This window comes from Cataglyphis hispanica, chromosome 17, assembly GCF_021464435.1.
Source record: "Cataglyphis hispanica isolate Lineage 1 chromosome 17, ULB_Chis1_1.0, whole genome shotgun sequence".
Classification (NCBI taxonomy): Eukaryota; Metazoa; Arthropoda; class Insecta; order Hymenoptera; family Formicidae; genus Cataglyphis; species Cataglyphis hispanica.
Genome location: NC_065970.1, coordinates 842883 through 857320, shown reverse-complemented (window position 1 = coordinate 857320; position 14438 = coordinate 842883). Strand labels below are relative to the sequence as shown.

The following is a 14438-nucleotide window of genomic DNA, read 5'->3' as shown; positions in this document are numbered from 1 at the left end:
ATTTAATAATATGTATCTCTAAATTTTCATCCAATTCGTTCCATCGGCACGTACGTGCCGCTCGTTTCATTCGATCGACTCGTTCGAGGCGATGACACGGGTTTACCGCAAAAACCCCGCCGAGCTATCAATTCGAAAGTGGTACATCGCACTTAAGATGCCTCCGGCTTGCATTCCGCGAGACCGCCGCGTAGGCACGTGTGCGGGAAGCACATTTCTCTCTCTCTCTCTCTTCTCTATCTTTCTTCAGTCTCTCCCTCTCGCGCTCTCGCGTACGTCCTGACGCGTGTGGGAACCTAGTATGCATGTTCGCCCAGGTAGCAAACACCGGCGCGGTGTTGGTGCTGTGGCTTAACGTTCATGTGTTGGCGGAGCTTGGACACGAATAGGATGTGGGTCGGTCGACTAGCTTCGCTCTACCAGCGAAGCGGAGAGTCGCATACCACGAGAGCTTCGTATGCTTCCCTTACCGCGTTTACATATGATAGAACCTTTGCGCGACACCGCAGGGAGATGGAAGCGAAAAGAGAAAGAGAAGGAAAGAGAAAGAGAGAGAGAGAGAGAGAGAGAGAGAGAGAGAGATGTAGAACCGCGCCCTGCCCACGCGCGAGCACTGAGCGCTCGACCTCGCGCTTTCGAACTCCTCGTGTCGTCTCGCTACGTCTAAATGAGCTACATACCTAATTAGCCGGATAATACACGGAGGCCTCTCCCCTTAATTTTAGCGTCCGCTCACCGCTCGTGTTAGCAACAAACGTGTACGTGATACAGTACGTTTTTCACTCACCCGTATGTATCCGCTGATGAGCCTTCAAGTGCGAGCTCTTCGTATAGACCTTTGTACAACCTGCAAGAGGAAGTTGTTGATTTAAGTTTGCTCAAAATCAGAAATTCGAATATCTACGAAACGATTAATGGAGTTTAATCTCCTTAATTTCATTTTTTAATCTGCATGTTATCGAAATACTATTATGTAATGATAGTAATTTCATGCGAATAGGTACTTAAATTAAAAAAGTCATTTGTATGTGCTTACCTACGAAATCGCAATGGTGCACTCGGCGCTTCTCCAGCTCCGGGTTATTTCGCCTGTTGAACTTGGACGACATCGACGATGACTGGATCCTGTGGGCTGGATTCAGGATGGGGCCAGGCTGGGGATACGGGGGTGGCGGCGTCCGTCTTGGTGGACCGATGGGCGAGCCGGGATCGGAGATCGGTGGCGTCAACGGTGAAATATACATCAGCCTCGTCATCGAGCCATAGAGCGGCGACGTCGCGTTGCCACTCGCCTGATGATGATTCGTCGTCGACGAATCACCGTTACCGTTGTTGCTATTGTTGTTATTGCCGTTGTTGTTATTGGCGCCGCTACCGTTATTGTTACCGTTCCCGCTCGCCCCATTACTATTAACGTTTCCGCTATTGTTGTTATTATTGTTATTGCTGTTGTTGTTGTTGTTGGGAAAGTTCTTGAAGAGCGCCGTCGTCGTCGTCGTCGTCGTTCGATGATGGACAACGTGCTGACCACTAGCGGGGTTCGGGAAGGGATTCTGCGCGGAATTCGGTCCCTCGAGAAGGTGCAGGGTTGGCGGGGGCGGTAAAGGTTCCGTCTTGATCTCCACCGGAGACAGGACCGGCGGCGGCGTCACATCGTCCGTCTCCAGTTTCACGTGGGACTGCGAGCCCAGCATGTCCGCGTTCTCCGGATCCAGCTTCTGGATGCTCGACGTGATATCCTCCCAGAGCGGTGGCCTCAGGAACACGTCGTCATCTTGACCGGCGGTCGCCGGCTGACCCCTGGTGGAGACGAAACTAGTCTGCGGTGGCCGGCACACTGTCGTAGGACCGCCGACCTCGAAGAAATCCTCCATGTGCACCGACGACGGCTCCCGCGCATCTCTCGCGTCCGATTCATCCTCGTCCAGCCTCTGCAGACGATCGAGATCCTGCCTGCACAGCAAGGTGTCCAGGTCCGACGTCTGCTAGGAATAGAAAAGAATAATTGATAAATAAATTTTTGTATATAATTTTTCTAATAAATATATTTCATTTTTTAATTAAAATATCTCTTCGATAAATTTATTCGATACATATATCATTTGATTATTACAGATAAAAAAGTACATAAATTCGATGATTAAAAATAAAATTATTTTACACGATAATGAATGTGTGTGCGTGTGGTGCGATTAAAACTCTCTCGGCCGTCCCGAAGCCGCGTTAAGGTTGTAAAGGGCGCGTATGCCGAGAGAAAAGGGACCGAGAGAGGACGAAAGAGTGACTTGCGGTATGGTGATACGTGCGGTATGGCGAAGGTCCTCGCCGCAGGTCGGGCCCCGTTAACATGCACGCACAACCGCCGTCTCGCCCTACGACGTCCAGCACGCGCGAGGAGGAGGTGCGACGGAACGCGGGGATGATGCTGGCGATGCCGCGTCATCCTCCGCATGATTTGTACACGAGCATCACCGCCCTCATGCGCCCGATGATGCTACACCGCTCTCTGTCTCTCTCTCCTCCTGCTCCCTCCTCCCCCTTATTTCCTCTTCTTCACGCTCTCGAAAGACAACGAATGCTACCTCGATACAGCATAGATATATGTTCGCTGCATATAACATTCGAGCATCCGATGTCTGCCAGGAAAGCCTGGGATCTCAACGACATCGTCGACGACGAGTCAGAAGAAGACAAAATTTTTTATTTGGAAAAAATATACACATGTGTTTCTTTCATGTAGAAATTTTTTTTTTTTAATATAAAACGCTTGGCTTATAAACTTTTGTTTGAAAGAATATACTCTGGGTATCGATATTTTTATTCAAATGTTCAATTATGAATAAGGGAGAGAGGAGATGAGTTCGCGAGTTCTATACACGAGATTTTTAAAAGTATGATTTTATTCATACGTTGGTAGGGATTCGCTGAAAAATATCGCGTGGCAAACTTTTGAGCTTTCCATCGGACTTTGCTGCTTCGCGCGACGCCCGTGGAGTTCGCAGGAGTGAGATTTATGAATTATTTACACAATGAATAATTCATCGTTGGAAGATTGGTACATTCGCGACACTCGATCGCGCCTGATATGCAATTTGAAAAGGAGTTTGCGAGAGAGAGAGAGAGAGAGAGAGAGAGAGAGAGAGAGAGAGATACCATATGCGCGTACATGCGAGACACATTATATTTAAAAATCTACCGTAAATATATCGTAAAAATTCCGATTTTACGAGAGGGTAGATCAAAAAATTTACGAAAAATATTTTGAATAAATTTTATGTTTGTGAGGAGTGATATATTTACGAATATATATAAATTTGTAAAATCCTTAAAACAAATAAAATATTCAGAAACTTGAATGTAATATGTACCTCGTGACTGAACGGAGGTATCACCTATCACTTATTTCGTGACGATCAAATTTCGACAATACATCAGAATATCAAAATGACGTGGCGTTAAAGTCGCTGGCGTAATCAATACGATCGTTTAATATGATTGACTCAATAAAAATATATTCAGGATCGAATATCACAAAAGAAAAAAGAAAAGAAAAAAAAAAACAAAATTAAATATGTCTGTTCGAGGGACAGACGCGAGAACGTTTCGTAATTTTCATTCTCGAGGCCCGCCACGCGGTGGGACCTGCCTCTTTTCCTACGATCTCTCTCGTCATCCGTCTCTTTCTCGCGTTGCGATGATAATGATAGTGCGGAGCGCGAGCAAAGTTCGTCCATCCGGCTATTAATGCGCGTAATCATAGAGCCAGGGTCGCCGGTGTTAATAATGCGTTTTCGAATCTGTCGGAGAGCGAGAACGGACACCCACGCCGCCGCGTCCGTCGATACTGCGTCGTCATTGCGTACACGTGGCTCACGTGTATGTGTATCATGCGTGGGAGTGCGCGCGCGCGTTTCACGCTAATATCCATGCTTGATTATGCCAGTTGAGGTGGTTTTGTCGATCGCGCACCAACAACAACAACAACGACCGACGTCGTAATCGTCCTCGGAAATGGAATGATTCTTTTTTTTTTTTTTCCTCGTTCCATGACTTAATAAATCCAGTATTCCGGGCGACACACGCGTTCTTTTCCAATTAGCATAGATCGCGATTAGCGCCAATGATTCCAGATTGTAAAAACAGTTCTCGTTTTAGCTCGTGTATCGGGTACTTTATAAACGAGATCGCGCGGAAAGCCTTAAGAAGTATGAAAAATCGTACAAGCTGGAGTATCGAAGGTCGTTCCAGAAACGCGATAAGAGAAAAGTTACAAATATATAATATTCTTACAAAAGTGTAATGAGACTCTGTAGCGTATATACATATAATATATCTCGAAATTATCGTCGACAAGTAATCGAGGCGCGCGAATCTCGAGCACCCTCCTTCTCGTCCTCTTTCGACGATTGATAAAAAGATAGCGAAAAATTTGATCAAGTATACTCGTTTATCAGATTGCGCAACATCTTGGGCGCCTCCGATAACTCGCGCGAACCACTCGAGTCGAGTAATTATATATCGGGAGCGACTAAATTTATCGCGATACAGCGACGCGATAAACGTATAGATGTATGTATATACATATACGCGTGGCTGTAAGGAAGACGGATGAACGAGAGACGGGGAGGGAGGGAGGTGATTCGTCGCGACGCGGGGCGACGCGACGCCATGCTGTTGTTCCCGATGAAGAGACCTAGAGCGCAGAAGCAAGCAGCTCGGCCGAATCAATCTGGGGAGGCCACACCCTCTGACCTAAAGCCGCATTATCACGATAAACGCCCAGGAAAATGTCAGCTATGAAGCCGACATCACGAAATGTCCCTGAATCCGCGAGCGATTTTCTTGCTCGTCATCGCAGCCGCGAGAGTCCCTTATCCGAGATATTCGATCGCGACCGCGTGATTCCCTTGAAAATATATTCCTGAATAATTGGATTCGTGCGATCCGTCCTGTCTGTTTTTTTAATGATGCGTTCTGACCTCGATACAGAGTGCGAAGGTGGCGAGATATAGTGATTTAGGGGAGGCTACAACGGCCGCTTTTATGATACAAAGCATTTGAACTCTTGAGAGTCAGTTAACGCGATAGTTAGTCTGTTATACAATTATAATTTCTATTTTATCTGTTATTATTTTATCTAAACTTTATCATCGTGGAAAAAATTGACGTTATTATTTTTCGCACATTTTCCGAATCTCTTCAATTTTTTTCCCGCTCACGGTATCATTGCCACATCAAACGAATTTCGTTGAGACGACGCTAATATTAAAGCAAGAAGAACAAGAGTCTCGTCAGTCTATCGAAGGTACGGTTCCAAGAGGCAGAATGGAAAGAAGGCGGGGGAGGATCGGAGCTCCGGGCGACTACGTACGTTGCTGCATGGCGCGTCGCGAGGAGGTAAATGCGGCGGCACATGCGGAGAGATTCCCCATCGCATCCTCTCCTCGAGGGGGCTGACACATTCGTGGCGTGGCGCGGACACGTAGATTCTATCTCTCGTCCATTCAGATCCGCCTAGGTAATAAAACTCGCGCGTCCATTATTTACTTGCATTATCGTTACTTTACGCCCACGCCGTGCGTATTTATGGTGAAATTATTCAGCATTATTTCGCGGATATGAAATAAGATGATGGCGGAGATACGGCGCGACGCGTCGCCGATTCGCGAAGTCTTTTCGAGACCGAACACCTCCGCGCGGGAGGGATAATCGCGCGCGCGCGATCGAGATCCGATCGATCGCGCAATAAAGGAGGAACCGAATTTCCCCCTTTCCCCAAGATAGGCGAATCATCGTCGATAGAGTATAGCAGCGTGAGGAGATTGCCAAAGGCAATATTTCGATCAATCTGTTGAAAACGAAGCCGCGGCGGAAGCGACGGTCTATCGGTTAGATTTACCACGGCCGTGGGGGGTTGAAACGGGGAGAAAATCGATTCTCCGGTATCTCGGGTTGCGCAAATGCCTCTGAAAGGACGGCGCACGCGACGATTAGGACGAAGAGGCAAATGGCGGCTCCGATGACGGGTAAGCACGAGAGAGAGAGAGAGAGAGAGAGAGAGAGAGAGAGAGAGTATCATTGTTCTCTCGTATACATTTCGTAAGTAGATTGGCATTTGTGATGCAAGTCGAACCGCGCTGCCGCCGTCGTTGCTGCTGACCTTTAAACGACTTTCTTTTAGGCTACGCGTGACTTGATCTCGGAACTTGATTCTCTCTGCTCGATTCCTTCCCCCGCGTCGTCGCCTTGATTCGCGAGCGCAGTACCAGTAGCGCGCTAACTCGTTTCCGCGAGATGTTTGTGACGCGATGCCAATTTTATTCCGCGATATCGAACTTTGCCCGATCGCGAGAGCTATCGAGTTTCGTGAGCGCTAATTACTCGGTTAATTACTAAATACCATATATAGGTATTTAAATTGGCAATTAAATTTATTCTAATATGGCCGAGTAATTAGCGCTCACGGAACTCGATAGTCATATCGATATATGTCATATCGATATATATATATATCGGTATCCCGATATATTATAAAATAACACATTTAGATACGATAACACATTTTGTTAACGCGTTACGTAAATCATTATCTCGAAAGTAAGAGCCTGAGTTCGGTTTGCTTGACTTATCTCTTATGCGTGCGCGACTCGCTTGATTGATAAGATCAATCTCGACGAATCTTGAGCGAGTTATCGCTCAATTCGCGGCGAGATCGACGGGTCCGTTTATCTATTTGTAATCGTCACTTTTACCGCCATGACTTTCCGGTTCGGAAAATTACTTAATGAATGTGGACATGCGACGCATTATGTCGTATTAAACCGCACGTGTGCGGGGCGGGAACATCCATTCGCGGGGAGCAAAGTTTGACATAAAGCGCGCTCGTGTTACCGCAGCACGTGGCACGCGCGCGCCGCCGGATCCCTTTTTCGTATATCCCCCTTGCGAGGCACGTGCGATGGCTTCGCGATACGCCATGTCGTTGCTTGTCCAGTAGAGTATTTTACGAGTCAATTGGTGTTAATCGAATAAACCTAAAGGTCCGCGACGTAGGTTAATCGCTCGTTATAAAGTCGGTCATTACTCCGCGATATTAATGTTATTTGTCAATTAGAGGGATGCGAATTCCTCCTATATAATTCTTTTTCAACTTCAAACATTCGCACCGCGCATGCTTGCTTAGAATTATGTTATGTTTGTTTAGAATTGTGTGTTTGAGATTATGTTAGAAAAATATGTTTAGTAAAATAAAATTATATGTTTACTAAAATATATTTAATATGTTTACTAGAATGTTTTTCTTTCCTTTTTTTTTTAAAGTTCCGAACAAACTGAGATTTTATAGAAAATTTAATTCTGAACAAAGAGTTTCCTGTAAACATGAGTCGAAAAATTCGTCCTTAAAAAGTCTCTGAAATCACGGTTATTTTACATATTTTTATAAATATCATGGACATTAGCCTTTTGTTCAGAATTAAATTTCTTATAAAATCTCAAAGCTTGGGCCTCCCCTCCCCTATATATTTTTTGTATTACATAAAATTATACACAGAATTCTGTCTCAGATTTTGTCATCGGATTATTATCGTGAAGAAAATGTACTTTTTATACTGAAAATAAGTTGAGAATTAATTCCGACGTTCTTTAGCGAATTCGAGAAATGTGGGAGGTAAATATTTTTTATAATCTAGCATCGATTCTTTTTTCTTCGTCGTCGAGACCATCCCCCGGCCTACTATACCTCTACATTCTCATTTCTCCGCTCCGACTCGCCACGCTATGGCACGCTTCATCATCGATCTCTCGCATTGTTAGACGCTCGTCTCACGCGATCCGCACATCCTGCGGATCCACTCCCCTCATTAGGACACCTCGGATCATATATTACCGCGCGACGTTTCCGCGCGTGCATTCTGCGGGACGCATAAATCCAGGTGCAACGACAAACGGCGATTATAACACACTGAAACCGCTCATCATCTTGACCAACAAGTCAATATCTTTCGTCAAAATCATCCAGCTTTTTTTATCGATACTTAATCATCATTAAAATCGGTACAAGTTTATACGATAAAAACAAAAATTATGTTGTTTCACATCTCGTTTATTTCATCGAAAGCAAGAATCTATAATGATTTAGATATATTTACGCATCTTGCTTCTCACCTTTCCGTTTCGTAAAAAAAACCACACGATCGACTTTTTAATGTTTACTACGCCTTCCGTAAATATAAATCCGTGTTGATTCTCTCGAATCTCGCCGGTGACGGTCATCGATGATTCGTCATCGCTTCCTCTTTCCGTCCCTCGCCGCATCTCCTCGATGCGAGGATATGATACGGCTCTCTCTCTCGTCCGAAGATTATCGTTATCGACTCGCACACACTACGATTTCGTTACGCAAGCGACGTGGAGTGAGTCACTCGTCGAGCGAAGCCGTCACTCGCCGGCACTCGCGGGATGATCCCTTTGGCGAAACCGGGATCTCTCCTCGGCTCGCTCACGATGTTGTGGCGCATTAACGTGATTACACGCTACACGGACTACAACATCGTTTCCTCGCGAGGAGAGTCAGCTGGTAGCGCGCGCGCACGTCAAACTTCCGTGCTACCTGGTAGGCATCCCCCTTGTAATTTGCACCTGGTATTCCGATTCTATCTTCGCGCGCGATTCCGATAACGCCGCCGAACGAGGCCACACGCGGACGTAATCTCGAAAGCTTTCTTTTTTTATCTCATCCCGCTAATTTATAAGAGGGAACACGTACAAGCGCTCGAATAAAAGTGCATTGAACGTGGAAATCGCGTGGGCCAGAACGTATAATCTATTGTAAGTAAAATTATAAGTAAAATGTTAGCAAGCAGATGCTAAATAAAGGATCGATCGAAAGATACGTGCTATGTCTTGATAAATAGACAATTAAGTATTATGTACAGTGAACAAGAAAAGATAATTGCGAACGCATTCAGCGTTCCTTTTAAATTAGTTTGATGTACAAAAAAAATATTACTGCAATACTAATATCAAAAATATACTAGCTTTATTTGTGCTCTGGTATATTAAAAAAAAAAAAACTATAATATTCATCCTTCTTCCTTACAGTTATTCTAAAAAAATATGCAAGGAAACGATTGAATTAAAAGATTCAAAGGAAATATTTAAGATTATAGTTTAAAAACAAGTCGTGTTTTTTTTCTCGAGCCTATTTTGCATAAATCTCTGCCAAAATTACATTTAAATGAGTCAATTCTCAACCAGAAAATATGGTCGCCTTCGACAACGAATAGCTCGGAAAAGCTACGGCAAGGAATAAATATAGGAAAAAAGGCAGGGGAAAAGAAGGGGAGCATCGTTGTGTGTTGACGAAAGTAATAGCGCGGTTGTTCCGGTTCGGAGGATCGTTACACGCGTATCTAACGCCACCGCGGAGAGAGAACCCCTCGTCGCCGATGACTCCCGTTAATGCACTTTTAATTAATTAAACGGGCTGATGGGCTGCAGCTCTCTCTCTCTCTCTCTCTTTGTTATTCTCTCTCTTTCTCTCTCCGTAGCTCTCGTGTGGTGACCTCGCGTGCCGCCGGCTGTCCGGCTCTAGGTGCAAACTCATAGACTCCCTTCGGTATCTGACTAAACGCTTTTCTCTCTCTCTCTCTCTCTCTCTCTCTCTTCTTTCATTGATCCCATCACGCTTCTCGCTCTTCCGCCGTTGAAAGCTTGAAGCTGCCCGTGGCATTCGCGTAAAAGCTTCGCTAATGGGTCATGCGAATAAAAGTAGAGCGAACACGCTGACAGAGAGCGAGAAAAAATGAATACTCGTATTTTAAATCATATAAATAAAATTAAATTTTTTACAATTGTAGATATTTGTAGTAATGTACATATATAACGGTCATAAAAATATGCAATATAAATGCGATAAACATTTTTTATCTTTTTTTGGTCTTAAAGTAGAGCGTAAGAAGCAAAAGCATTCGTCACGGTTCGTATATTCTATTTTTGTTTTTATTACGGATTATAGGCTTCATACTTTCCAACATCCGCTCGTTTTTGCCAATTATCATTGACAGAAGATTATTCTAAGCATTGATTATTCTAAGCATATATACGCTGTACTGATTTCATAAATATTCCTATTAAGTTATATATAGCGAGATATTTGCATTCATCGTACTTAAACGTTCATATTTTTTTTTTTTTTTAATAACAACATATATTTCAACTTCTCGTTTATTTGGATGGAAGCGCTCTACCGTCCTTGTCGGTATATTTTTCGCGGCACTCTTTTCGAGAGGAATGGAAGCTCTGCTTTCATTCGTACGGATACAGTTGACGAATGGATTCTCCGGTCTCGCATCTCTCTTCCGCCCGTCTTCGCGGACCACCCGAGAGCACGGCACGGCGCCGATTTCTTTTGTTGCTGCGCTGCCGTAATTAAACTTACCGATGTGACGTTGATTTAGTTACTCTCTACGTTCCTCCCTCCCCATTCCCCTCCCCCCACTCTCACCCCCACCCCCTCTCCCCAACGTGCGTGAGCAGAGGATCACGCGCGGGTCGTGATACACGAGTGGCTCGGGGATCGCGTTTATACGGAATAAATAATTTCACGGCCGCATGGACCGAGTCCACCTTTCAGACTCGTGATTTATCTCGCCAGTTGCAGCGTTTTGCGTTATTATACGTCGTACGTGTAACTCTGTCGCGTCTCGGCATCCATTTTTTCAAAGAGCTCGATATGTTTAAAATTCTGTAGAAAAGAGATCTCGCGCTCTATAATTGCATAAATATTGCGAAGTAGAAGCTGCACGCGAGAATAATATCGTCTGTTTGCCGCAGCTCTGCGATGTTATGTAATCGCCATATTATATCAGAAGAATGAAAAAGTAGTTTAATGAAAAAGATATCTATTAGGTTGTATTAAAAAAAAAAACCTTAAGTGGAATGTAAATAGAATTGCGATAATAAATATTGGCGATTATCTTTAATTTCGATTTATCGTCACATATTTAAATTATCTCATATAAATCATCTATAAATGTTATCTCTGCAAATATACAGAGAGCAATAATTAAAATGTAAATTGCACATGAATAAACAATTTATACGATAAACAATCTGCAAAAACATTAACCGCTAGTTATGATTACGCGATTATTTTTTACAGCACAAATATTAATTTTTTTTGTTAAATATTAATTTTTTTTTTATATGTTCCATTAGCCGCGAATTCTAACTTTTTTTTAATCGAAGGTGTTATCTCGAAAAGCATGTTCGTACCAGCAACGTAAATTATAGGGGGTGTTTTACATTTACCAATTCAAATATAACTTTACTTAAAATTTCGTATCAAATTTTTAAGTATTTTCAAACACTGTGTATCGTGACAACTTTCTTTCCCTCTCTCTCTCTCTCTCTCTTCCTTGGAATGTTATTAAAATTCGTTTAAAATTAAATTTATCTACTTTCTTTCTTTATTAAAGCTTCGTATTTTTAATAATAATAAGTTACTCGAAAACTATATAAATTTTTTCTCGACACATTTATTGGAAAAAGATCGATTCTCCAGAAGGACGATACGGTCGTTCCGAAACACTCTGTATACGATGAACGAGGTTGCACCGGTAGACGGGCTGCGCGAGATGCAGGACGATTAGAACGAATGGTCGTTATAAATCAGCTGCCTCGTTGGGCCCAGCTTGCGGGAGGCGAGATGGAACACACGAGGGAGGGAGAAACTTCTCAGAGGCCGAGATTTCGGTCGTCCAGCTTCCTCCCCTCTACCCCGATCCATCTCGCCTTCCTTCTCTCCGTTTGGTCCGTTTTCTCGGCCGCATCCTAATCTACTTGCTTCGCGCGCACCCAAATAATCCTGATCCACTGACATCTCTCGCCTGCAGTCCGGCGTCCCGACCGAAATAAATGATCGGCGGCGGGGTGTATCGGCGACATTACCGAGAAGTCACGGTTCTGCGACCGAGAGAACGTAATTATCCGTGAAGCCCTCATTGATTCCCCTCGCTATATACACTATCCGGGAAATTAAGACCTCGTTTACGCGTTAACATGCGGCATATGTTGCACATCGAGTCCTCTATATCTTTAATAAATAGTATTTAGGGTCCCTCGAGATTTTCACTTAAGATTCTAATATATTTATATAATTTTATTTTCTTATAAAATCAATAAATTAGTTAATTAATATATTAAACATAGTTTTGATTTGTTATCTTTGTTCGACTGTTATCAATAGTGTAATTATATGTATAAATTAAAATAAAAAGAGATAAATGAAATAAATTCTCGCGAGAGAGAGAGAGAGAGAGAGAGAGAGAGAGAGAGAAATACACAATATTCATCGTCAATGAAAACTTTGCCGGACAAATAGAAAATGAATTGCCTCGCGATTTTCCACGAGGCAATTCATTTTCTTCCCTCACGATGTAATTATTACAGGGATTCGTCAACTCACTTCCGTCTGTTCAACAGATATGGTGCCGAGTCAGTGAGAAAAACCGGTTGGAACGGCTGGTACCTTCATCGAAAGTGATAGTCGCGCGTGCCCATTCTGGATTCGAGATCGCAAAAACCGATCCTGTAAGCCGGCTGACATACTTTTTTCGAAAATTCATAGTGAGGTCACGCGCGCAACAGCTCGATTAATGAAATCGATCGAAATATGGCAGAGGGGGAGGAGGGAGGCCGGTAACCGGGAAGCTCAGAAATCGGCTTACTACGTTCCTCGTTAACGAGAGATTCCATCTCTAATCCCCGATCGCCCAACGTTCTACCTCATGCCGTCGTCGTCGTCGTCGTCCCTCGAGGAAAGATTCGTGAGTCAACAGTCGCGGAAACGGCCCGATCGCTGTTCAAACTCGAAGCGCTTTTATTTGTCGATTTCCTACGACTTCGGCCGACGAGAGAGTTTCCTGTTGAACCGAACCGCACGATGAGTCAATCGAACGCGAACTTACACGCGGGAAAGGGAGGGAAAATCGTTCGTATCGTTACAAATTTTCTCAAGCCGAGACGAATGAATATTCATATAAATGAGATAAAAAGTCGAAAAAACCAAATCTTCTCTCTTTCTTTAAATGAAAACTCAATCGACAACGAGATAATGTCAGAGCTCGTGCAAATTTTTCAATGATCGCGTTGTTTAGCTTTGACTGATCCTAACGAAGGAAGGAGAGATCGTTCGAGGAAGAAGAGGATGAGACGAGATATGAGGAAAGACAGGAAGAGAGAGAGAGAGAGAGAGAGAGAGAGAGAGAGAGAGAGGAGATGGGGGAGCAGGGAGAGCGGTGAGTCAGATGGAAACATCGGTCCCGGCCGCGCACACGTGTGCGTGTCGTACGAGTCCACCCAGTATGTTAATTCGCGCTGATGACCCCATCAGGAAACATGTTCACCGCTGAGTGGAGGAGCCGAGTTTTCGTTTCGTGCCTCTTCGGCATTCGTGCCGTATAATACGCGGGATCGCTCGTGTGCGTATATACTACCTCTCGAGCTATCCTTATTCCCTTCCTCGCCCCCTCCCCGTCGATCTACGCCCACGCACTTTTGCCCGAACATTCTAGTCAGGACGAGTCGGCTAATCCTAACAGAATTACCGTATTCTCGTTATGAACCATCGTAAACGCTAATTCGGACATTGTTCTTTCTCGGATTTATCTCTAATCTTTGACCTCGGAATTTTATTTTAATATAAAAATTATATATTTTCAGAATTTTATTCAAGTCAGATAGACTCGAACGGAATTTTACAATAAAACGAATAATTATTTTAAAATTTTTCACACAATTATCCGCAAATAAATAACACAAGTTTCTTTGAATTTCTGTATACAATGCTTTTCTCATAATTTTCCTTCACAGATTAATTACAAGATTATTAAATATAAGTATTAGACTTGGCACATAATCATTTAATGATAATCAGGCACCGCGTATTTAATGCTTTTTTTCTACGGGGAAGAAAAATTGATTCGCTTCGGTGGCGAATACCCGCCACGTAGTCGCGGGTCCAGAGAGCTTATAGGAATACAATAAGACAATTATAGGGAACGGATGGACGGGGAGATAGGCGACGGATTAGACGAAACGGTAAGCTCCAATCAACCGGCTCGTATTTATCACACGAGGAGACGAACGGGAATCACCGAATGAACCTGCGCCTTCTCTCGCAGAGGCGTCGAAAGTATCGGAGGCTATGGAAATGCGATTGTCAAGACGAGTATCGATCGATTCGAGAGATTTGAGAGAAAGAGGGAGAGAGAGGAAGGTAGACCGACGTCGATGCGAGCGAGCATGCGATGTCCCGATGTCCTATCGGGACAAATAGGAGGAACCTTAGCCTCAGCGGGACGTTAATACTTAAAAAAGAAGAGAGCTCTCCCCTTCGATAGAACTTCTTCGAGACCTCCGCGAGACCTACTTCT

The 14438-nt window shown here is 43.9% G+C and overlaps 1 protein-coding gene across 6 annotated transcripts in view; it reads right to left on the bottom strand.

Moving 5' to 3' along the window:
- LOC126856046 (ras guanine nucleotide exchange factor P-like) overlaps positions 1 to 14438 on the bottom strand; it is a 41903-nt gene that overhangs the window by 6629 nt on the left and 20836 nt on the right. For 5 of the 6 annotated variants that reach the window (XM_050604218.1, XM_050604221.1, XM_050604220.1 and 2 more), the window contains 2 exons: positions 1037 to 1985; positions 788 to 847 (listed from right to left, as the gene is read on the bottom strand). In XM_050604218.1, the coding sequence (XP_050460175.1) occupies positions 788 to 847; positions 1037 to 1985 (1009 nt within the window). The remainder of the gene's footprint in view (positions 1 to 787; positions 848 to 1036; positions 1986 to 14438) is intronic. The other variant, XM_050604222.1, reaches the window with a different exon arrangement.